The following is a 22,598-nucleotide window of genomic DNA, read 5'->3' on the forward strand; positions in this document are numbered from 1 at the left end:
TGTCTTGTGATGGTGTCGGTGGCGGTGATGGTGGTCTATTCTTGCGAATTAGCAGACCGGATTACACAACAAGAGCAACTCGTGAAACGGAAGGAAAAGTTGTTGGACAAATGCCGGTCTGTGGGTATCAAGCCTTGGGGAATCTCCGTGCCCTACCTCAGGCGAGATGGATCGCATGCCAGATGGGGATCGCAGTTTGCCTGTTGAAGCAGATTTGAGGCAGAAGATTCCATGCGGAGACAGGAACGAAGTAAATGGAGGTCCCGAAAATTTCGTGAAAGGATGTTATGCTTGGCGGTTGCTTGAGCGATGCCGAGTGTCTTGTCCTTAACGGCCAGCCAACCCAGCCATGGCGGTTGGCCTCTGTCGTGTTCGGAGGTGCGTAGAGAGTGTAGAGAGTGCTGATGAGTGTCTACGGTTGCTAAACGGAACCTTGGTGAAGACAGATTGTGGATATGGCATCACCGGAAGCAGTTGCATGCAAACATGTTGAAAGGTAGGTAACGTTCAATATCTGAGATGACTGCTGTTCATCCTCGCCCCACAACCAAGGCCTGGCCTGGATGAAGCAGTACCTACCTAGCTAGGTATGTACGATGATATAGGTACGTACTGATGTTATACAGCACGACTTCTCGAAATAATTGCCTTGCTGCCTCATCTTGAGCTCACTTCCGTTCCTCTTCGCATAAATACCTAAGGAGGTACTTAGGTACCTACCAGGTATCTTAGGTACATGTCTTAGTGTACCTACACTATCCCTACGTACAAAGGGAAAGTTCCCCGGGGCAGTTCTTCCCCCGCTGCTCCTCCACTCTGAGCTGGGTTGTTGCCGACTGATAAGATAAGAGCTTTGGGCCTGAGACGGCAGGTGGGGCCCTCCAGCACATGTGCATATACATGATGGTAGCATGGTTGAGCTCCCAAACGTACCGGTTAAAGTAGCTGAAAGCTTGTACCCTGTACCTCGTCTAGCCGAGTGACGTCTCCTCCCCAACCCACGCCCCGCTAATTCGTTGTCACTGTCGCAGCATCACATGAACCCCTCCGTCGGACCCGTGGACAATCACTCAGACACGACTTGCGCTTTGCTTTGTTTTGCTGACCGTACCTACCTCCGACTCCGAGTTCCCTCCTTCAAACTACTATCCATACCTTGCCTACGTTACATATCGACAGCACACAAGCTCTTGTGGAAACCGACATACAAGACGGTTCCTGCGACGACGACGCCCTGAACACCTCGCGGGCCCCGCGCTGAGCCCCGATCGCACACGCTAATCATGTCACTTTTCACCGCGCAACTGCACCCAGGACGGGCTCTGGGATTTCTCGGTTTGCATGAAATCCATCTGCCATAGGACACTCAGACGCTAACTTTAATGCGTGTCGCCTAGTTCTTGGAGCCTCTTTGCATGATGTCTTGACGCGACTGAAGGCCGAGCCGCAACGTTTTCCACAACTCCATCTCGCCTACTCTCGAGAACTTCCGGTCGAGCAGCCTGTGACTCTAAGCCTTCCCGCCAACGGCATACGCCTGCGCTTCGACGGCCCCGAGCAGCGCTTGCGCCTGATAGAGATTGTCGACTTCACAAAGAATCATGTCACGTTTAAGGACCGCGATCTTGTCAAGCCCGCCAACTCCCAGGGCCCGCCGTCGTCGCCTGTCCCCGGCGAGTCCACCTCCGGACCAACCTTCAGACAAATCTACCACAGGTTGCTCGGACCAACATACGGCGGAGAGTTCATACCGCCAACCCCAGATGCCCCCGACAACCTGGGAAACTACATACTTTCCTACCCCGGAGTTGCCTTTACCTTCCGACTGGCCGAATCGGCATACTCCCCCACCAAGGATGTCGTTTCGCTGCTGTCTTCGGCCCAGAGCCAGGTACCCACCTCCATGGCTGTCTTCAGCGGCGATTCGTGGGCCCAGGCCCGAGAGTGCCTTTGGACCGAGATCCTGCCAAGCGTCAAGACGGTACCTGTTCTTCCAAGAGGGAAGGACGTGGTTCCCGACGAGATATCGCTCGTCAAGATTCACGGGGGTGGAAAGCTACAACTGTTTCGCAAGTGGACCAACTCTTCCATCTGGATCATCCTTGGGGAGACTAGCCCCCAAGAGCTGATTGCGGAGCTTGGCCCCCCAATGCTACATATCGGAAGAACGACCAGAGAATGACGATACACAAGCTTCGGACGGCCAGCCACAGCAGGGCTCGTTCAAACGGTGCTGATCTGCACCGCCCAGACGATCTGACCGATACCGATCAGTCGTCTGCAAACACTGGCTCAGATGACTCCAACGACGAAGCGGTGGAAGAAGACATTGCCGGAAATGTTTCCGGAGAGTGCTTCTACAATTACTTCTACCTGGGCTTTGATGTGCTGGTTTCAACACCTTCGCCGCCATCGAGACCGCCGCCGGCTCAGCACGAATCTCAGGTACCGCCGAGCAAGCCTATCAAGTCGGAGTCTCCCGACCGCTTGGTTGCCACGAAGTTGGTTCTCCACGGCAACGTTCCTGGCTCGTACGAGTTCAATAGACACCGCCGTTGCCGCTGGGAAGTCAGCTATCTTGACGACGGTTCCCCTGGCACGGCAGCAAACTCGGAGACGAAATTCACAGAGATCAAGGATAGACTGAACGAACGATGGAACAGCGCGCACCCGGAAGGCGACTCCAGAGCTCCTCAAAGAGGCATGGTTCTCAACCGGGGCTGGGGGGATAGCCCCGGCAGCAGCTGCGAATTCCTTGGAGGCTGGGAGGACAGCGGCGCCAAGAGACTCGATGGCAGCGACGATTCCACCACCACACTATTTGGGTTCCCCGGTCTCGTGTTTGAGGTGCTGAAGAACGATCATGTCAACACGGTGACTGTGTTTTAGAGTTTGGACTGGGCATTAAACCGGCAGCCAGCTGTTATGGCCATGCTGCGAGCGGATTCGCTGCGGCCCTGGCCGGGGACACGAGGCTAGACGATAAACTACGATATCCCTACAAGAAGCTTGGCTTATGCTCAAATCCAGATGCACCTTGGCACACCACCACCACCTCCCTTTTAGGCTCCGTTGTTGGGCTTATCCGCCAACTCAACATGGAACAGCAATGACGTGGATGCTGCCAGATTCCTCGTTTGCAAGGCTTCTTCAACCATCCACTTGCAAGAGTCCCATCTGATTTCGCCCTTCATGCAAGCCAGAGATGGGACAGTTGAGCTTTGTCCTCGCTTTACTTTACTCCTCGGTCTGAGTCGGTTTATGTTTCGGGAGCCAAGGGCATTGCCACCAGCACCTACCACGTTGTAAAGCTCTAGCAGCTAGCTCCGAGCAGGCCGCTTGTGTCCAAGACAGGTTCGTACACGGCATCGAAAATAATAAATAATACAGATAGAAGCCTCAATGATCCCCGGGACAGCATAGAACAGTTCACTCTTGGAATACCCAGCGATACCCCCCGAAGATACCCCCCCATATACCCCCATATACCCCCATATACCCCTTCCCCATTTCGCACTGCCCACAATGACTGCTGCTGCATCGGGTCAGAAGGCCAAGCAGAATGCTTTGGCTCTCAAGCGATACCTTCCGCGCAAGCTCAGGGAGGCTGCCGAAGACGAGGCCGCGGTGGAGAAGGGAGTCGGACACGACTTGACCATTTACAGCTTCGACCGCCCCAACGGCCAGTACGGATACACGCCTTTCTCGATCCAGTTGCGCTTCCGTCTTCGCCACGCCGGCGTCCAGCATAAGGACCGTGCTGCCAATATCTTCCAAGCCCCCAAGTACCGAGTGCCGTACGTCAAGCTTGCGGATTCGGACGAGCTCGTTGGCGAGACGCAGTTTGTCATCCAGCGGCTGGTGCAGACGGGCAAGCTGCCGGACCTCAACAAGGAGCTTTCCCCCGCCGACCAGGCCAAGGATGCTTGCATCCGAGCCATGTTGGAGGACCGCGCTTACTTCCTTGTCGTAAGAAGCCCCGCCTGGCGCACTACGGCGGAGTCTAGAGAAGACTGCTGACCAGATACACACTTTTAGCTGTACGAAAGATGGCGCGGCCAGTTCGACACGATGTGGAACGACGGTCCGTTTGCGCACTTCGTCTGGGGTGCGAAGCAGATTTCGACCCAGGCGGCCCGCGGCTACGTCAATTCGCAGCTATGGTTCCAGGGTGTCGGTCGCTACAACAACGATGAGGTCAAGAAGTTCGCCTCGGAGGTCATCATGTCCATCAACGGCTTCTGCGAGACGTCGCTGTCAAAGCTGAGTCTAGACTCGCGAGAGTCTCGGGAGCCTTTCTGGATCCTCGGCGGCCAGCGCCCGTCCGAGGCCGACTTCGTCGTCTACGGCAACCTTGCCACCATCATGGGCACCAACGTGTAAGTGACTGACTGGCTCCTCATATCCGATGACGAACAGCCGGCAGGCCTCGAGGGCGAAGCGTGCTAACGAAAGGGACACACACACACAGGAACCCGGTGCATGCCGCGCTCATCCGCGAGAAGCCCGCGCTGGTCGAGTACGTTGGCCGCATCCACGAGCGTTACTTTGGCGAGTACAAGTCTCCTGTTCACTCTTGAGATGGTTAGGATGAGATACCACGATACGCGAGGTCACCCAACCGAAGGATGTCCCCGCGGCGTACGTTGTTGGTTTCGAGCCCGGCACGCACACGGATGCGGGCTCTGCGCTTGAATTTTGCATGATTTCTCTCCTTGGCTGTACAGAAGGCAGATGGAAGCTTGGAAAGGGGGGGAGGGGAAGGGGGCGACATTGGTCAACAGGCCCCCTCCCCGTTAGGAGCGCAGCAAAATACCTAACTCGAGTGTTCTTAATCTACCCTAGAGCGTAATAACCTGTTTCTTGACAACCTCTGCGTCTACCGCTGGTGTGTGTCTGTGTGTGCTCACGCATCGTGCTGTGCTGACATGGGGGGACCTGGACGGGGGCGCGGCGCATGTGATTTGCATGAAATGCAGCAACGTTGACAATCGACAGACACATGCAGAGAGGGGCGACATTAATGCCGTTAGCGCTAGTCGGATAAGTTCGTCAAGCTGTTGTTGAGCCATATGGTCCAGGCCGGGAAGACCCTTTCAGATACATTTGGCGGTCTGAATGCAACGCGGAGAGTGGGACTCAGCGGGAATCGAAGCCCCCCCCCGTGTTCGATTGCCGGGCTTAGCGCGCTCAACGCCCTTTCAAAAGGGTTGAAAGGGTCCCCCCCACCCCCGTGGCTTGGGAGCCTTGCAACGTTTTCGTAGCAGACAAACGAGAGACAAAGAAAAGAGCCTTTTGTCTGCTAAGGCGTTGGCAATCCCACGGCGGCGGGCTACCCCCTACCACGTCCACCGCCACCGCCATTTATCCAGATGGAAAGAATACTACGGGTCTACAGGATATTCCGTTCCGACGATTGCCGAATTGGGTGGGGTTTATCCCTCTTGCAGCTGTGGGGGACGGGCGGGTGGAGTTGGTAGCTCGTGCGTTCGGTTCGGCTGCAACGCCACGGTAGAGCTACTACCACCTGGACTTGAACGATGGGGGAGAAAGGGAACACTAAGCTGTGGTTGGGAACCCTGGAAATGTCCGTGTGTTGCTGGTGCTGGTGCTGGTGCTGGTGCTGCTGCTGGGCTGTGGGCGGACTACACCAATTAATTACCTACGTTGTGCCGTATGTACGGATAGTTGTACGAATTACTTCCGTATGTACACACTGACTACGACCACGAACAATCCCGGGGCCGCGAGATCGACGCCATCCATCCATTCATCCATCCATAAAATCCTATGCCCAACTGGCACATGTCAATGCCCTGTTTCGGCTCGGACGAGTCAGCGCCATCGTCTCCAAAATCTTCGTCACCTCTAATCCCTCCACACAGCCGATCTGTACTGAACCACCACCACCACCACCACCCCCTTGCAACGAAACCGAGGACCATGACACTCGCCATCTGCTAACCTCCCTCTGTTTTTTTTTTTTTTTTTTTTTTCAACCATTTTCTTCTTGCTGCCCTCACCATCTGACTCGGTGCATGCATGCATGCAAGCACTGCCAACGACCGGCCGCGAGAGAGAGCGACACCGATAGCGACCAACCAAGACCGAGACCACGACCACGACGATAGCGACTCCGACCCCGACTCCGGCGACGGCTTGCTGAAATTCAAGACTCCGCGACGGCCATGCGAGCATCTCCGCCGTCATGACGGAGAAGGATGCCGCCCAGCAGCGTGCCGTTCTCGCGAGGAGGCTGAGCCCACACTCCATGCCTGGCGATAGGGGAAGCAGCAGCAGGGGTAGCTACGAGACAGGCGAGTCGAGCACCGCCGGGAGTGTTGTCAACGACACAACCCTCTTGCCGTCGCTCGACGAGTCGACCGGTCGCCGCATACATTCGTCGAGCCCCCGAGAGGCCGAAAACACAAACGGCTACCATGGCAAGGATGCGAGAAAACACCGGGCGCATAGGCATCGCTCCAACGGAGCCTTCCTGCTACAGGATGCCATCCGCAATGACGACGATTCCGATGGCGACCAAGGGCCTCGCCTTCGTCACGTACGCAACCTTCCGCCCGTCCGCAGGACACAAGACTATGGGAAAGCATCAGACAAGTTGGGATCCAGCACTGGCCGCGACGCCGGGCTTGGCATCTCACCGCTGGATAGTCCGCCGAGACGAAACGGTAACACCTCGCCAACGCACCCTACACACAATCCCGCCGCCGTCCGGAAACGAGATGCCTCAAATGGCAGGCCTCTCTCGGGATCGAGCTTCATGTCCGCCACGAACACCCCGCTCGATATCGACTCTGCGCAGATTGTGAACATGGCCCTGAACCTGAGCGAATCAAGGAGACAGGTCTCGCGGAGGATAGCACCGCCCCAGGCGGTTCCGACTCTGGCCCACCTTCCTGACGCCACGACGGGCCCCAACCTCAAGAACCATTTACAGCAGCAGAGGAGAATATCGCGAACGAGGTCTCCAGGTCCCGATCGGGCGCTGACGCCGCGCCTCCCTTCTATCGGGATCCTGAGCAGCCCACTGCAGGCGACATTCGACCTGGGCCGCGAGGGCACCTTTCGCAATCACTTCACTGCGTCGACCTTGGCACGAGCGCAAAAGGCCAAGGAGCATTTGGAGCTCATGGCCCAGTACCGACGTCTCCTGGAGCTGGTGCCACCCATACAACCGCCTCATCATAATCATCATCATAATCACCATCATCATCATCACAGCCGTCCGACAACCGCTACCCCCCCGAACTCCTCAGGAGGTATTGCTAAAATCCCGACCTATGGCAGCGCCGAGGGTAGCGTGCGGCTTGGGCGGCCGTACAACCCATTGCAGTACATTCGAAACAGAAAGGTTCGAGCCCGAGAGCGCAAGGCCATCGACGGGGAGCGCCAGGGGTTCGGTGACATAGTAAAGGTTGCCGATTGGGTCGACGAGGTGGCCAGATGGGCCGCCACAGGTCAAACAAGCGCAGAGGGCTGCACGCTTCCGCCCTTCGCTGACGCAGATGCCTCGGAACGGCAGAATGCTACTCAGCTGGCGGCCAACGCTAACAAACCAAGAAGGCCCAGGCTCGACTGGGTCATAGATGCGGCGGACCTGCTGGCCGATGCGTACTGGTTGGAGCAGGACCATCACAAGCAGTTAATCGAGGACCGTCACTGGCGGCGCATATTTCCCCAGCACGTCGACCTTCACAGACCCCTGTCGAGGCAGAACGAGGAGTACGGGAGCGAATCCGGGCAAACACCAGGGCACAAAGAGAACGAAGAGTCTTTGCCTGCAAGCGAACCCAGGACCAGCAACCCGAAGCTGGCCAAGTCGGATACGGACCACTCTACGACCAGCGCTCGGGACCGCGCTCGTCAAAAGCTGCATGATCTTACAGGTCATCATCACCACCACCGCCACAGCAGCTCGATGCATAGCCATCACGACTGGCGGCACGGGAAGGCATCCTCGGACCTATCGGACAGCGAGAACGAGGGGAAGCCCAAGAAAGATAGGAGGAATCGGGCAGACACACTCACCAGCAGTCACCAAGACATCCTGGAAAAGCAGATGCTCGAGATGATTGCCATGGAGGCCAGAGAGAACGGCCACCAAAAGCCACAGGGATCGGGTTACGTGACGCCAGAGCGGAATGTCGGGGATAGGTCGCACCCGCAGTCCCGGCAACACAGCCGAAAGCCGTCCATCGCCGAGTTCAGCGAGTCTGACGAGAGGAAGAGCAAGGAGAAGCCTCGCTTCACCCCGGTGCACCTCCAGCGCCCGACAAGGGCCAGCCTGGAGATCCCGACGACGCTTGGCAGGCGGAGCTCGTTTGAGATTGACTCGTCGCTGCCCAACTCACCCGACGGCGCCGCGCGCGGAGACCCTTTCATCCCGGCGCTTGGCGGAGATCTTTCGGCAGCATCTAGCCGTGCCAACTCTCCGACCCGAAACCCCTTCACCAAGGTCAGGCAGATCTTCCGCGAGCGCAGTAGGGAACGGGCCGGCGACCGCATCTCGGAAGAGAAGTCGAGCGCCGAATACCTGCCCAGCGCCCCCAGGACACCGTTCGAGGCCTCGCCGGAATCGTCGGGAGAGCGCAGGTCGACAGACAGGCGGGGGTCGTCCAGAAGCCCACCCCCTCACAAGTTCGTGCAGCGTCAGACGGGCGAGAGCCACAAGTCCCATCGCAGCATTACTAGCATCAAGCTGCGCAGCGACGAACCTGGCGTTCGAGGCATTTTCAGAGGAGCCCGTATCGACAATGTCATCCGCGGCAGCGTATCAAAGCTCGGGGACCTGATCTGGCGTAAGGAGTCGGACGTTGGCGATGTTCCTTCTGAGGCGGAGGGCACGACGACGGACGAGTCGGACGCGGAGCAGAGGGGCAGAAAGAGAGGCGAGACGCCTCTGTCTCGAACAGCCTCGATTAGAAGCCAAGGAATGCGCCAACAGAACCCCAAGACCTACTTGGACGTCATGCCCACCTTTGAGCCCACGTCTCAAGACAGGTTGAGGCACACGCAGAGCGAGCCATTAGATCTGCCGGAGACTTCGCCGCCCTCGGCGAGCCGTAAGTCGCCTCGCTTCGACAGGCTCAAGCCGCCACGTATCGACATCATGAGCGCGTCGCCGACCTCGTCAACCGGCTCAGCAGCCAAAAGGTTATCAGACGTCTCCGAACTGGAGCCTCTGTCCGGAGGGCGCATCCCCGGCGTGAAGGAAGCGGACAAGCGCTTCAAACCTATCATCACCGTGTCACCCTTTTCACCTGGCGGACGGGCCAGATCTGGGTCCAACCGCAGCCGACACTGGTCGATCTCGGACTACAGCCCGGCGCCGGAACGAGCTCCCATGTCGAAGCGAGAAATCGCCCGCCTGCGCGCTCTGGTTTTGAGCTCCGGCATCAAGGCCATGGAGATTACGCGCCGCGCCAACGAGCCCCACGCCGTGTTCGCGGGTCGGCAAACGCCGTCGCAGAACGACCTCCAAGTCGCCAACATCTTTTGGCCCGAGATTGCGAGACTGAGTCCCGACCCCGACGGTGTGCGCAAAAAGGCCGTCCCCCAGACGGAGCTCTACCAGTTCGCCGCCAAAACCCTCGACAGCTCCATCAGGTGCTCCGGCCAGGAGTGGCAAAAGACGGCCGACCTCTTCGTGTCCGACACGGTGCCCGCGCTGCACCGCCGCGTCGAAGACGTGCGCCGGCGCGTCGCCACGGACCTGTCGGCCATGACGCGCGCGGCGGCCGACGAGGCCGACGAGACGAGCCGCGACCTCACGCTGGGCCAGAGGCTGAAGATCAAGCACACGCTCGACGTCATCGAGACGATGTTGCGGCGGCGGCGGCGTAGGTTCCGCTGGGTCCGTCGCGCCATGTGGCTCGCCGTCGAATGGGTGCTCGTGGGCTTCATGTGGTACGTGTGGTTCGTCGTCATGATCCTGCGGGTGTTTTGGGGCGTCGGGAAGGGCGTCGTGGGGGCCGTGAGGTGGCTGCTGTGGCTATGAGCTAAGCCCACGCCGTCGGCGAGGTCTGACGTCTGTCTGCCTTTGTTTCCCCTCCCCTTTGTGTGTTTTTACGAGCAACATCTTCTCCCAGTCTGTGCCCGCCGCCCACATCCTTTCCATATCCCGAGTATTATTAGCGTGGCCGTTTCATCATCAGCACTGTCATTATGATGCATAGCAGACGGAGCAGAGATTCCGCAGGCGTCCCGGGAAAGTTCATGCGTCGAACCGGCATCATTCAGTTTCAACATATCACACACCCTTCCCTCGCCCGCCCTCACCTTTTTTTTTCCGGGGTTTTTTGAATACAATGTTGGGGAGTCGGGATAACAAAAACAATAACGACATCAACAATAACAACAACCAAACTGGAGACGATTGTGGACTGAGAGCCTAGGGGGGGCAGGCTTGTGGAAGAGCAGACAGATGGGAGGATGATCTGGAGACGGAAGGGAGAAGGAGGTGATGATACCCGAAAGGAGAGAGAGAAGAAGAAGAGGAAGAAGAAGAAGAAAAGGGAGCGAGGACCGAAAGCCACCCTCCTTCACCTGACCAGCCGGCTCTTTCAGCAGCCCGACTCGGCTTTTCTTGTTGCTTTGCTCGCATCCCCCTCATTTTCCAGCGGCAAGTTGCGTATACTATAATTTTTTTTTCTTCTCATTTTCTTTTCGCGGCCCTTCTTCATGTGCCTGTTCACCCCCTCCCTCTCTTTTGGACGGCACACGAGTAATTGGGGGCGAAAGGGGGGAAGGGGGGGGGGGGGGTTTGAGGGAAGGACTTTTGGGCGGTCTGCAGGAAAGGAGAAAGCCTTTTTCTTTATTACTATTATTACTTTGAATGTACCCCCTTGTTTCGAGAAACAAGTCGACGAATTAGGCGCCGGATATATACATATAATGATACATACCTAGTTTTCCCTCCTTTTCCTCATCCGCCACCCCCCCTCCCCCATTCCCCCATCGCGCCGCGGGACGGAAAGGGGACTGACTGACCAGCGCATAACTTGGGCCGAGGGGGAGAGAAGGATGGCCGTACGGTAGATGGGCATGCGAGATTGAACAAGTCAACGGGAGGGGACGAGCACGCATGCTCTTTTAGGCCGAGGACCCTTGTTGAAGGATGAAGGCGGCGGCGGGCTGAACTGGGAGAAGAAAGAGAAGTAACGGTAGCAGCAGCAGCAGCAGCAGCAGCAGTAGTGTGTGTTATTCAGTTCTAAGAAAAGGCCTTTAATTCTTTTGGTGACATCTTCCCCGTGTACGATGCCCAAGTGTGGAGGAGACGGAAGGGGGGGGAGGAAAAAACTAAACCCATCCTTTTAACTGAAAAGGGAAGCCGAGGATTTTCTGCATGACCCTCTCTCCTGGACAGATGCGATGCCCGAGAGCAACAGCACAAGCCCCTCCCGTTTCCGTACGTCTAAAAACGGTGTGTGGCGAGGATCCCTTTTATTTTCATGTGGGAAAAAGTCGTGCGCAACACAAGACGAATGACGAAATGGAACAAGGGAGTGGGGGATTCCGACACCCCATATACATCCGAGAACAGTAAGAGAACAAATAGAATTAAAGGGGGAGGAAAAAAAAAAGGACTTGAAAACCCGCCCCCTCTCTTATTCGATTCTCTTCTTGCCCTCCTCGGCGTTGAGATATCTCGCGGTGCTGAGACCCCGCTCGTGATGGGCGACGAAGGAGCCCAGGACGGAGTCCTTGCGGGCCTTGGACATGTGCTCGGCGTAGCCGTCGTTGGCCCACGGCCTGGGGTTGAGCTTGGGCCAGTTGACCTGCGCGGATTTGTGTTAGCCGATTGAGACGATACCACCCACCAAAGAGAGAGAGCGAGAGAGAGGGAGGGAAAGAGAGAGCAGGACGTGGGAAACCTACATAGAGCATGCCGTGGCCGAAGATGAAGCTGGCGCACCAGGCGGCGACGGCGAGCCAGAAGAGGATGAAGACGCGGATGGTGACGACGGCGTCCGTCTTGGAGAAGAGGCCGACGAGGACGAGGAAGACGGAGAAGGCGAGGAGGTAGGGGACGGACTGGATGAGGATGGGGCGGCGGTCGGCGAAGACGAGGGCGCCGCCCATGTTGGCGGTGCCGGGGGAGTAGACGCCGAGGAAGAGGTCGTACGAGTCCTGGCGGGGGCCGTCGAAGAAGTTGTTCTTGAAGTAGCGGGTGACGCCGATGCGGGCGTCCTGGAGGGCGCCGAGCTTCGTGCGGTTGCCGGTGCGGGTGACGTCCGTCTTCATGGCGCCGGTGCCCGAGTAGGAGCAGGAGACGACGTCGGCGTTGTCGGCCCACAGGTTGCGGAACATGTGCTCAAAGGCCGGGTCCTCGTCGCGGAAGGAGGAGCCGCGGGTCATGAGGCCCATGTCCGCGAAGATGCGGTCGAGCATGTGGCGGGCGAACATGGACTGGACGACGTTTGTGCGGTCGAGGCAGTCCATGCAGTTGGTACGCATGACGCTGGTCTGGAAGCCGCGGGGCTCGAGGCGGCCGTCGTTGGCGGCGCCGGGCATGTCGACGGCGCGGAAGTAGCCCTGAGCGTCGAGGGCGCCGCGGAGCTTCTCGACGAGGGCGTAGGCGCGGTGCATCTTCATGCCCTTGGTCTCGTGGTGGTAGTCGAAGTAGACGTAGTGCAGGCGGTCGAACTCAACGGCGCGCTTCTCGGGCTGGATGACGGTGAACTTTTCGTCGGTGACGCGGTCGCCCTCGGTGCGCTCCTTGGGGGAGGAGACGAGCTTCTCGACCATCTGCTCGTACGAGGCCTTGACGCGCTGCTCGCGGCCCTTTTGGTTGACGAGGTTGATGAGGTAGTTGTCGCCGTAGATGCGGATCTGCTCCTCGAAATGGGCCTTGGCGGCGGGGAGGGCGCTGTCGATGCCGCGGATCTGCAACTTTGGAACGTAGCGCAGGCTGTTGATCTCGGCCCAGTAGGTGGGCACACTGCCGCGGGTCTGGACGTAGGACATGATCTGGGTCTCGCTGCCGGCGGCGCCCCCACCGCCGTACTTGCCGCTCTGCATGTCGCTGCTGCCGGCGAAGCCGCCCATGGCACTGCCAGAGTCGTTGAAGATGGTGATCTGCTCCGTCTCGTTGTAGTTGGCGGCGTGGCCCTCGTCGTCGACGCCGCGGGTGAAGTATCGGGTGCCGCCGCGGTGCCTGGAGCGGCGGGAGATGAGGGCGACGGTGACGGGGGTGCCCTTGAAGGTGGTCGGGCGGATCTCGAGCATGCCGAAGATGACGGGCAGGATAAAGGGGTCGACGGCGGGCTGGGGGCCGGGGTGGCCTCGGGCGCCCTTTGTGCGGAAGTCGATGAGGTCCGAGTGGATGAAGCGGTTGAAGAAGAAGCGGTCGTCGGCGCGCTGCCAGAGCGGGAGGGAGGTGTCGGCCGAGGCCTGGCGCTGGAAAGAGTTTGTGAGGTCGAGGGAGTAGGAGAGGTACATGGGGCCGTTCTTCATGAAGGTGTTGAGCAGGCCGATGAAGGTGTCCTCGTCGGGGTCTCGGATCTGGCGCTCGCGCATAGGGAGGATCTCGGTGGCCATGACCTTGTAGACCATGTGGCCCTTGAGGCGGCCGACGGGATTGGCCTTTGTGATGACAATGACATACTTGTCTAGGCGAGGGCGGGAAGCGTCAGCGCAGCTCTCGGCAGAGGGGGAGGGAGAGACGAAGGTCGATGGAGGGGGGTTCTCTCACCAAGTCTGAGCTGGACGATGCCCAAGATTCCGGCGATGCTGGATACCCGGGATACCCTCTTGCTTTGGCCAGCATCTCCGAGGCGCAGGTCTCCGGTCGGGCGGTCGATGACGAGGGCGGGAGCATCAGGCGACGAGGGGGAAATGAAGACGTAGGAATCGGGGGCGACCTTGACATTGATGTCGCGATAAGGTAGAGTCGGTGCCATGACGAGGGTGGAGGGGTCGGTTTGAGGCGGAGGAATAGGGTGGTATTGAGTAAGAGAAGAAGAAGAAAAAGAAGTAGAACAAGAAGAAGCAAAGGGCTGGAAGGACCAGACAGAAGAAGGAAGAAAAGGGGGTGAAGTGAATGAAGCCTCGATAATGTCCCCCTCTTGGTATCGTCGTCGACTGCCGCAAAAGGCTTGGAGCTATTCGCAACGCAACACTATCTAACTTGGCAAGCGTTGATCAGCTTGAGGACAGACAGACAGCTTGCGGATTTGGTTGGTCACAGATGGTGGTGAAGGCCAATCAAAAATGGGTGTCGTCACTTTGCAGTCGCCAATACAGCTGGGTTACCCTGGGGCCCTCGAGCTTCTGGTTCAGTTCCAGGTTCCACAGGGGGGGGGGAACACGGCACAGGCCCCCCTCCGTCACCATGTTCTGTGTTCTGCACCCATGCGATGCGCGCCTGCTGTGCTATGCTGTGCTGTGCTTTACACAGCACCATGTCCGTATGTATCTATGTCTAGATGTAGGAGGTACTCTGACTACCAATGTATTTCATGGTCTTGCTTGTACACGCATCTGCATCTGCGTACCGGTAGTTCTGCTTCTTGCTGTTGCACAGGAGTCGACTGGGACCTGTGAGGAACTCATGGCTTGTGAAAGAGGACAGGGGTACTTGCTGTACGGCTACCTGGATACCTGTCGTGTAAGCGAGGGAGCTTTGGACCAATGAGATGGTAGGAAAGGGACGAATTACATAAGATGCAAAAGAACGTACATGCCTGTATCCGTACTCCGTACTCCGTGCACAGAGTACATTCCTAGGTTAGGTACGGAGTAGTTTACCTATGCCACCTGTGTGTTTACATAAGCCGCTCCCTGGACCCCCTGTCAGCTCCCACCCCATCAACTCAGTCAGCCCGACGTTGAGGTCAGAAGCCATCGGGGGGGGGGTCATAGTCCTCCCCGTCCGTCTGTTTGCACCTGACAGACAGCCCGCCCACCCAACTGCTGGCAGGTCTTCCAGGTGGTCTGCACCGCTACGCAGAAGGCCAAGTACCCACACCCATACCCATACACCATATCCGTACTCCGTACCATACAGCTTTACTCGGTATAGCAGGTGCATGTTTTGGGTATCCCAATCCTCTCCCCCCCAGCCATTTATTCCATCACTGTCGCCCGTCCACACGTACCTACACTAGGCTGTACGTACCGTACACTCACTGCCTGCCATAGCACAGGCAGTCCCATTATTTCCAACCGAACGGACCCGTTTTAATTGCCATCTTTCTTTGTACACTGCCATCATCCTCCATCCATCCATCCATCCAACTGCCTTGCCCTCCGCTGCTTCCCACCTTACATTCCACCCCGTGCCGACCTCAGACTCACCCCTCCTGCCGCGCAACCCACGATCCTGGAATCCCGAACCCACGATTGCTGCTGTCGCCTTTTTCTTTTCTTTTTCTCCTCTCCCCCTCCGCGACCGTCGACCTGAAGCATTCTGCCCTGCCCTGCTCTGCTCTGCTCACCTCTCGCAAACATTCCACCCAACCTAATCCGACCTCTTGTCCGTTTCGACAACCTTTTCGGAGCCCGACCGACTCGACTTCCCCGTCTGGCGACATTTCATCGACGCCGTCCAGCCATCTCCATCTCTCTTCTTCGCCCCGTCCCACCCAGGATAGGATCGCTCAACGTCGTCCTTCCCCTACTCATCCTCTACATCACGCAAAAATGGCAGCTCGAGGCCCTGGTGCTCCCGGTGCTCGCGGAATGAACACGCGCTTTGCCCAGTTCAAGCTCGTCTTGCTTGGTACGCAAATATTCCCCACCCGTACCATACCGTACTGTTTGTTCCCCATTAGGACAAAGATGGCTAACCTTCATGATGTACAGGCGAGTCCGCCGTTGGAAAGGTATTTATCCGCAGCTCAGGGAATAGCTGCCCATTGTACTGACGTGCTCCTCAGAGTTCCATCGTGCTGCGATTCGTCAAGGTATGTGCTCGGTGCATGCCGCCGCCGTCGCCGCCGCCGCCGCCCGCCTTGAAAAGAAGCCGCCTGCTAATCGCTTTTCCAATAATCGTAGGATCAGTTTGACTCGTACCGCGAATCCACCATCGGCGCCGCCTTCTTGACACAGACCATCTCTCTCGACGAGAACACCACGGTCAAGTTCGAGATCTGGGATACCGCCGGACAGGAGCGATACAAGTCTCTCGCCCCCATGTACTACCGCAACGCCAACTGTGCCGTCGTCGTCTACGACATTACCCAATCGGTACGTCACACCGTGTCCATGCATCCTGTCCATGCATCCATCCTGTGGTTAGCACGCTAACGGTGCCCAAGGCATCTCTGGACAAGGCCAAGGCTTGGGTCAAGGAATTGCAGAGGCAAGCCAACGAGAACATCATCATCGCCCTCGCCGGCAACAAGCTGGACTTGGTCACGGAACAGCCCGACAAGCGAGCCGTTTCCACAGAAGAAGCCGAGGCCTACGCCCGCGAGGCCGGCCTTTTATTTTTCGAGACGTCGGCCAAGACGGCCGAGAACGTCAAGGAGCTCTTCACGGCCATCGCCAAGAAGCTGCCGCTTGACCAGGCCGGCCCTAGGCATGCCCGCCCCGGACAGCGACAGGGCGTCAGCCTGCAGCCCGAGACCCCCGGAAGCAACGTCGGCGGGCCTTGCAGCTGCTAAACGACGACGAAGACGACGACGACGACGCAAAACGAATATCGTGTTATCAACCGAGCCCAGAGAACCAACCGGTGGACGGCGGGGCGAAGCTCTTTTCTTTCTTTTTTCCCTTCCTTTTCGTCGAGACGAGGCAGGCTCCCGTTGGCAGATTGCTCAAAGCCGACCCGTTAGCCAAGCACTGAACAAACACCACCAGCAGCACGTACACGACGGCGTTTAGGGCTGGACGGGATCGGACAGCGTTGTCGCGCACCCTACACCGAACTAAGGGGGAATGCCAGACCCAGCCTTTGTTTTATTTAATATCAACAGGACGTTTTTCTTCGTTTTGAGAATGGTTTTGTTTTTCTTTTTTTAACTACATTTTGTGTCTTCATTGCGCTGGTCATTCGGTTGCGGCAACTGGGGTGTAGGGCAGTCCTGGAATAAGACGGTGTACGGGAAACGGACGGATTCACTTTACTGGGGAAAGCATCCTGCAGCATTTGCTTGGTTTTTTTTTTTTTTCTTTTTTCTGATGTACAGTATGCAATAGAGGCAACTGTTTTATCAAGGATGTGCCGTATACAAACCCTTTTTTGACTTGTTTCGTTGTTGTAGGCCAGTCAGTCGATGTGTTTTGTGAGGTTGATCAAGAAAAGTGAGAGAGAGACGTGTGTATATGTCGAATTCCAGCATCGCCATCTTTGCCTCTGGTAGGGAGGCAAGGAGGGAGGCAGAGGTACCGTGGGTAAGGTGCCTTAGGTAAGGCAAGGTACGTACCTGCTGGCAATTACCTGCTATTAAGAGCATCAACAGTACCTACCTACCTGGAGATACATAGGTAGGTAGGTAGGTAATCTGGTCCTGATAGCGATGAAATCGACAACAAGAAATGGTAATAGCGGGTGTGTCCAGTGAGTGAGTGACCCACACTGCAGTGCAGTGCAGTGCAGTGTACGGAGTAGTGACGTGAGGCCTGCCGCCCAATCCCGGTTCCTGCCGCTCGGTGCTCAGCGCGGCTACGGCAGAGAGAGAGCTTTGCCTGCTCTCACCTCTTACTTGCTCGCTTTTAGCCGAGCTTTTTCCCTGAGCTTTTTGTGCCTGGCTTCCATCACCTACCTTGAACCAAAAAAAAACATCTCGACTCTATCCCTCCCCTCCCCTCCCCCCAATTACGCCTTGTCGGCCAATCGCATCACCTCATGTTGCGAACGTCGATTCGATCCGTGAGGGTGCTCGGCCACAGGCCTGCGGCGGCCGTTGTTGGCCGCCAATGGCAGCCCGCCGCCGCCGCCGCCGTCCGCCGGAGACACTTTGCCGACGACAAGAAGCCTGTTGACCCGTCCAGACCAGCTGCCCTACCGACCACCGAGACCGTCACCGCCGAGAAGAGCGCCGTCCCCGAGCTGGGAGCCGCCGAGCCGACGATCCCCAGGACGGAAGTTCCCCTCACTCCCCCGACTCCGGACACCGCTGCCGTTGCCGCTGCCGCTGCCGCTGCCGCACCTCCGCCGCAGTCGCCCGCAGCCGCCGCCCCCAAGAAGAAGGGCTTCTTCCGCCGATTGAGAAACCTGGTGTTGACCCTTGCCATCCTCAGCGCCATCGGCTTCGGCGGCGGCGTCTGGTACTCACGCATCAATGACAGCTTCCACGACTTCTTCACCGAGTATGTTCCCTTTGGCGAGCAGGCCGTCCTCTACTTCGAGGAGGCCGACTTCCGCAAGCGCTTCCCCAGCATCACCAACAAGCTCAGGGGAAGAGATACGGGCAGCCAAGTCACGGTCCCCGCCCAGAGCGGCGCCTCTTGGAGGGTTGCCGACAACGGCGAGCCCGCCGGTCGCCAATCGAGCGCCGTCGGCAAGGCCGCCGCCAAGGTCGCAGCCGTCAAGGAGGAGCAGCGCAAGCCGGCCCAGAAGCCCAAGGTGGTGCCAGAGCCCCCCAAGCCCGCTCCCGAGCCCATCAAGGAGACCAAGCCCGCCGCTGCCGCGCCCGAGCGAGGCACGACTGATTTCAAGCCCCCCGAGGTCAACGAGCCTTCGCGCTTTCCCCCCATCGCCCCGATCGACCCTCTGAAGATCGAGGACGCGACCGAGCCCGTCGTCCAGGACCTCGTGCACATGCTCAACGATATCATCACCGTCATCAACGCCGACAAGGCCCACGGCCGCTACTACCCCACCATCGACAAGGCCAAGGGCGAGCTCGGCAAGGTCGGAAGCAAGATCAAGGCCATCAAGTCCTCGGTCGAGCAGGGGGCCGCCGCCGAGGTGCAGTCCAAGGTTGCCGACTTCGACAAGGCCGCCAACGACCTCATTGCCCGGGTCGAGTCGGCCATGATTGCCCAGGAGGCGCAGTGGCGCAGGGAGTTCGAGGACGAGATGAACAAGGTCAAGGCGAGCTACGACGAGCGCGTCAAGCTCGTGCTGCAGCGCGAGAAGCAGCTCAACGAGGAGCGCCTCAACAACCAGCTCCTGGAGCAGGCGCTGGCGCTGAAGAAGGAGTTCGTCTCCGAGGTGCAGAAGCACGTCGAATCCGAGCGCGAGGGCCGCCTCGGCAAGCTGGACGAGCTGTCGGCCGCCGTGGCCGACCTCGAGAAGCTCACGACGGGCTGGAACGAGGTGGTGGACACCAACATGCGCACCCAGCAGCTCCACGTCGCCGTCGACGCCGTCCGCGCCAGCCTCGAGAACGCCGCGCACGCCAAGCCCTTCACGCGCGAGCTCGTCGCCCTCAAGGAGATTGCTGGCGAGGACCCCGTCGTCAACGCCGCCATCGCGTCCATCAACCCGGCCGCCTACCAGCGCGGCCTCTCCAACGCGGCGCAGCTCGTTGACAGATTCCGCATAGTCGCCGGCGAGGTCCGCAAGGCGTCGCTCCTCCCCGAGGAGGCCGGCGTCGCCAGCCACGCTTCCAGCTACCTCCTCAGCAAGGTCATGTTCAAGAAGCAGGGCCTGGCCGACGGCGACGACGTCGAGAGCATCTTGACGCGCACCCAGACTCTCTTGGAGGAGGGCAACCTGGACGCCGCCGCGCGTGAGATGAACGGTCTCCAGGGCTGGGCGAAGACGCTGAGCAGAGACTGGCTCGGCGAGGTGAGGAAGGTTCTCGAGGTTCAGCAAGCCCTTGATGTGAGTATTGCCCTTGATTGCCATTATTTTCTTCCTTTTGTTTTCCCCCTCCACTCGACACTAGCGACTGACGACTCTCTCTCTCTCTCTCCCTAGGTCATTGCGACAGAAGCGCGCCTACAGACTCTCAAGCTGGAATAATGGACGGAAACTATTTTCTTTTGTCTATTTGGTGGTGGGGGAAGAGGACCCCGGAGATGCCTAGAGAGGAGATGCTAGACCTTCTGGTCTGTGTAAGACATAGCCATAGACTTGAACGAAGGCAGTGTATTTTTTATTCAGCCGTTGATAAGTAAACGTATGTGATGGTCACGCCGACGCTTGAAACCGAAGCTGTTGACGAGGAACCACGATGTGACGGACCGTGCTGCTACTGGATGAAAGAAACGAAACGAAACGAGTCGTGTAGTGCCATATTCCATGAAATCGAACCTAGACCCAACCAACACAGACCCCCCGTGTACGCGAACTCGTTGTGCTCTGAGAGAGAGAGAGAGAGAGAAATTGAGAGAGGGCCGTGAACAAATCTGCCCGGGACCAGCGCCGAGTCCAAGGCCCCCCTCCCCCCCGTCGACCGGCTCAAGTTCCGAAGCCACCCGCATATAACCTCTCTCCCCCCACCGATCGATCGGCGGCACGCACTGCACTGCAACCTCCCTCCCTCTCCCCCCCGAACATTTGGCCCAAACTCCCAAGGGAGCTCCGAAACCCCTCCTTGATGCATCATGCGTCTCTTCGCGTATTGCGCCTCAGCAGCACCCTGTTCCTCCGTCCGCGATTCTTGAACTGCCGCACGATGGCTACTACTACTACTACTACTACTACCGGGCGCACATACAATGTCAGTGGTCACCTCTTTATTTTAATTTTATTTTTACTTCCCCAATCGCCGGGGGAAGCATCCAATGCCTAGCTTGGAAGCGTTTGCCCCTCTCCGGCTGTCGCTCCGACGTCGGAAGGGAGGGGATGATGTCCCCAGCGCGCGCAGATGGGCAGGGGGGAAACGAAACAATGGCAAACGGACAAAGGGCTGACGATTCACCGTTGCGTATACACAGGATGCCGTCGACGCATTGAACACGCTGCAGACGCCCTTCGCCGTCATCGAGGCGAGGCGCAAGGCCGGCGTCCGGCCTGACGAGGCTTCGGTCAAGGAGATGCGCGCATACCTCGCGCGCCTCGGGTACTCGGTGCGGACACACACACACACACACACACACACACACACTCTCTCTCTCTCTCTCTCTCCACAATCACGGGCGAGTCCAGCTAACGTCTCCCACCGACACGCAGATCTCCGACCTCGACAGCCTCAACGTCATCCACGTCGCCGGCACCAAGGGCAAGGGCAGCACCTGCGCCTTCACCGACTCCATCCTCGCGCGCCACCGCGCCGGGTCCCCCGCGTCGCTCCCGCGCAAGGTCGGCCTGCTGACGTCGCCGCACCTGATCGCCGTGCGCGAGCGCATCCGCATCAACGGCCGGCCGCTCTCCGAGGAGCTCTTCGCCCGCTACTTCTTCGAGGTCTGGGACCGCCTGGGCGAGAGCCGGGCCGACGAGGACGCCGTGGCGCCCGGCACGCGGCCCATCTACTCGCGCTACCTGACCCTCGTGAGCTTCCACGCCTTCCTGCGCGAGGGGTGCGACGTGGCCATCCTCGAGACGGGCATCGGCGGCGAGTACGACGCGACGAACCTCGTCGGCCGGCCCGTCGCCACCGGCATCACGACGCTCGGCATCGACCACGTCTTCGCCCTCGGGGACACGGTCGCCAAGATCGCCTGGCACAAGGCCGGCATCATGAAGCCCGGCAGCCGCGCCTTCACCGTCGAGCAGGTGCCCGAGGCCGCCGCCGTGCTCGAGGCGCGGGCGCGGGAGAAGGGCGTGGCGCTGGAGACGGTGGGGGTCGACCCGCGGCTCGCCGGCGTGCGGGTCCGGCCGGACGCCGCCTTCCAGAAGAGGAACGCGAGCCTGGCGATCCGGCTGGCCGAGGCGGCGCTCGAGAGGGTGGACCCGGAGGGGTTCCGGCGCGGCGGCGGCGACGACGACGCGGGGCTGACGCGGGCTTTCGTCGAGGGCCTCGAGACGGTCGTCTGGCGCGGGCGGTGCGAGGTCAAGGACGAGGGGCGGGTGGCGTGGCACGTCGACGGGGCGCACACGACGGACAGCCTGCGGATGGCGGCGCGTTGGTTCGCGGACGAGACGGCGGCTCGGGGGCGGAAGGGCCCGAGGGCGCTGGTGTTCAACCAGCAGGGCCGGACCGAGGCCATCGACTTCCTGGACGGCGTGTACGAGGCCGTCAGGCGGGAGGACGGCAGCGCCTTCGAGACGGTCGTGTTCTGCACCAACGTGACGTATGCCCGGACGGGGTACAAGCGGGGTGAGTTTGTCCTTTTTTTCCCTTTCTGTCCCAAGGGGGGGGGGGGGGGGTTCTTTTTCCTTTTTTTTCTTTCTTTTTGTTTTTCTTTTCCTTTTCATATACAAGGGAAACTGTCGTACTGACGAAGCCGGGCGGGCCGGCGCGCAGATTTCGTCAACCACCAGTACGACGCCCAGGCCGTCGAGGCCATGACGGTGCAGCGGCAGTTCGCGGAGCGGTGGTCGAGGCTGGACCCGCGGGCCGACGTGCGCGTCCTCCCGACGATCGAGGAGGCGCTCGACCACGTCCGCGGGGCGGCGGCCGAGGGGGTCCTGGCCGAGGGCGAGAGCGTGCAGGCCTTTGTCACGGGGAGCCTGCACCTCGTGGGCGGCGCGCTGGGGATCCTGGAAGGGGCCGATGCTCTCTAGACTTTCTGGGGTCCTATGGGTTTCCGGGCTTTACGGGCTTTTCTCGGGCACTGTACACTCTTCAACAACGAAG

At 59.0% G+C, this 22,598-nt stretch overlaps 8 protein-coding genes across 8 annotated transcripts; 6 read left to right on the forward strand and 2 right to left on the reverse strand.

Annotated features, from left to right (window-relative positions):
• Nucleotides 1–1,283: 1,283 nt before the first annotated feature.
• LY79DRAFT_683015 (uncharacterized protein) lies at nucleotides 1,284–3,353 on the forward strand (the record flags this gene model as incomplete). The annotated part of the gene is made up of 3 exons (XM_060564601.1): nucleotides 1,284–1,335; nucleotides 1,398–2,073; nucleotides 2,178–3,353. The coding sequence occupies 3 exons, from the start codon at nucleotides 1,284–1,286 to the stop codon at nucleotides 2,887–2,889; spliced, it is 1,440 nt and encodes a 479-aa protein (XP_060415723.1). The 3' UTR covers nucleotides 2,890–3,353.
• Nucleotides 3,354–3,525: 172 nt separating this feature from the next.
• On the forward strand, nucleotides 3,526–4,580 carry LY79DRAFT_589074 (uncharacterized protein; the record flags this gene model as incomplete). Its single annotated transcript, XM_060560994.1, has 3 exons — nucleotides 3,526–3,969; nucleotides 4,039–4,379; nucleotides 4,472–4,580. 3 exons carry the CDS (start codon nucleotides 3,526–3,528, stop codon nucleotides 4,578–4,580), a joined length of 894 nt encoding a protein of 297 aa, XP_060415724.1.
• A 1,628-nt stretch (nucleotides 4,581–6,208) lies between these two features.
• Nucleotides 6,209–10,018, forward strand: LY79DRAFT_512341 (uncharacterized protein; the record flags this gene model as incomplete). The annotated part of the gene is made up of 1 exon (XM_060554356.1): nucleotides 6,209–10,018. The coding sequence occupies one exon, from the start codon at nucleotides 6,209–6,211 to the stop codon at nucleotides 10,016–10,018; it is 3,810 nt and encodes a 1,269-aa protein (XP_060415725.1).
• Nucleotides 10,019–10,792: 774 nt separating this feature from the next.
• LY79DRAFT_549073 (uncharacterized protein) lies at nucleotides 10,793–11,261 on the reverse strand. Its single transcript, XM_060557443.1, has one exon. The coding sequence runs from the start codon at nucleotides 11,104–11,106 to the stop codon at nucleotides 10,891–10,893; it is 216 nt and encodes a 71-aa protein (XP_060415726.1). The 5' UTR covers nucleotides 11,107–11,261; the 3' UTR covers nucleotides 10,793–10,890.
• Nucleotides 11,262–11,627: 366 nt separating this feature from the next.
• Nucleotides 11,628–13,922, reverse strand: LY79DRAFT_512381 (phosphatidylinositol phosphatase; the record flags this gene model as incomplete). The annotated part of the gene is made up of 3 exons (XM_060554361.1): nucleotides 11,628–11,798; nucleotides 11,899–13,631; nucleotides 13,715–13,922. The coding sequence occupies 3 exons, from the start codon at nucleotides 13,920–13,922 to the stop codon at nucleotides 11,628–11,630; spliced, it is 2,112 nt and encodes a 703-aa protein (XP_060415727.1).
• Nucleotides 13,923–15,567: 1,645 nt separating this feature from the next.
• LY79DRAFT_132418 (ras family protein) lies at nucleotides 15,568–16,903 on the forward strand. The gene is made up of 5 exons (XM_060550876.1): nucleotides 15,568–15,742; nucleotides 15,826–15,845; nucleotides 15,900–15,926; nucleotides 16,018–16,209; nucleotides 16,281–16,903. The coding sequence occupies exons 1-5, from the start codon at nucleotides 15,664–15,666 to the stop codon at nucleotides 16,626–16,628; spliced, it is 666 nt and encodes a 221-aa protein (XP_060415728.1). The 5' UTR covers nucleotides 15,568–15,663; the 3' UTR covers nucleotides 16,629–16,903.
• A 782-nt stretch (nucleotides 16,904–17,685) lies between these two features.
• LY79DRAFT_549078 (mitofilin) lies at nucleotides 17,686–20,269 on the forward strand. Its single transcript, XM_060557444.1, has 2 exons — nucleotides 17,686–19,738; nucleotides 19,835–20,269. Exons 1-2 carry the CDS (start codon nucleotides 17,813–17,815, stop codon nucleotides 19,877–19,879), a joined length of 1,971 nt encoding a protein of 656 aa, XP_060415729.1. The 5' UTR covers nucleotides 17,686–17,812; the 3' UTR covers nucleotides 19,880–20,269.
• Nucleotides 20,270–20,895: 626 nt separating this feature from the next.
• LY79DRAFT_512356 (Mur ligase) lies at nucleotides 20,896–22,525 on the forward strand (the record flags this gene model as incomplete). Its single annotated transcript, XM_060554358.1, has 3 exons — nucleotides 20,896–20,928; nucleotides 21,032–22,118; nucleotides 22,266–22,525. 3 exons carry the CDS (start codon nucleotides 20,896–20,898, stop codon nucleotides 22,523–22,525), a joined length of 1,380 nt encoding a protein of 459 aa, XP_060415730.1.
• Nucleotides 22,526–22,598: the final 73 nt, after the last annotated feature.

The sequence above is a fragment of the Colletotrichum navitas genome (genome assembly GCF_030913465.1).
Source record: "Colletotrichum navitas strain CBS 125086 chromosome Unknown LY79scaffold_19, whole genome shotgun sequence".
In the NCBI taxonomy this organism is placed as follows: domain Eukaryota; kingdom Fungi; phylum Ascomycota; class Sordariomycetes; order Glomerellales; family Glomerellaceae; genus Colletotrichum; species Colletotrichum navitas.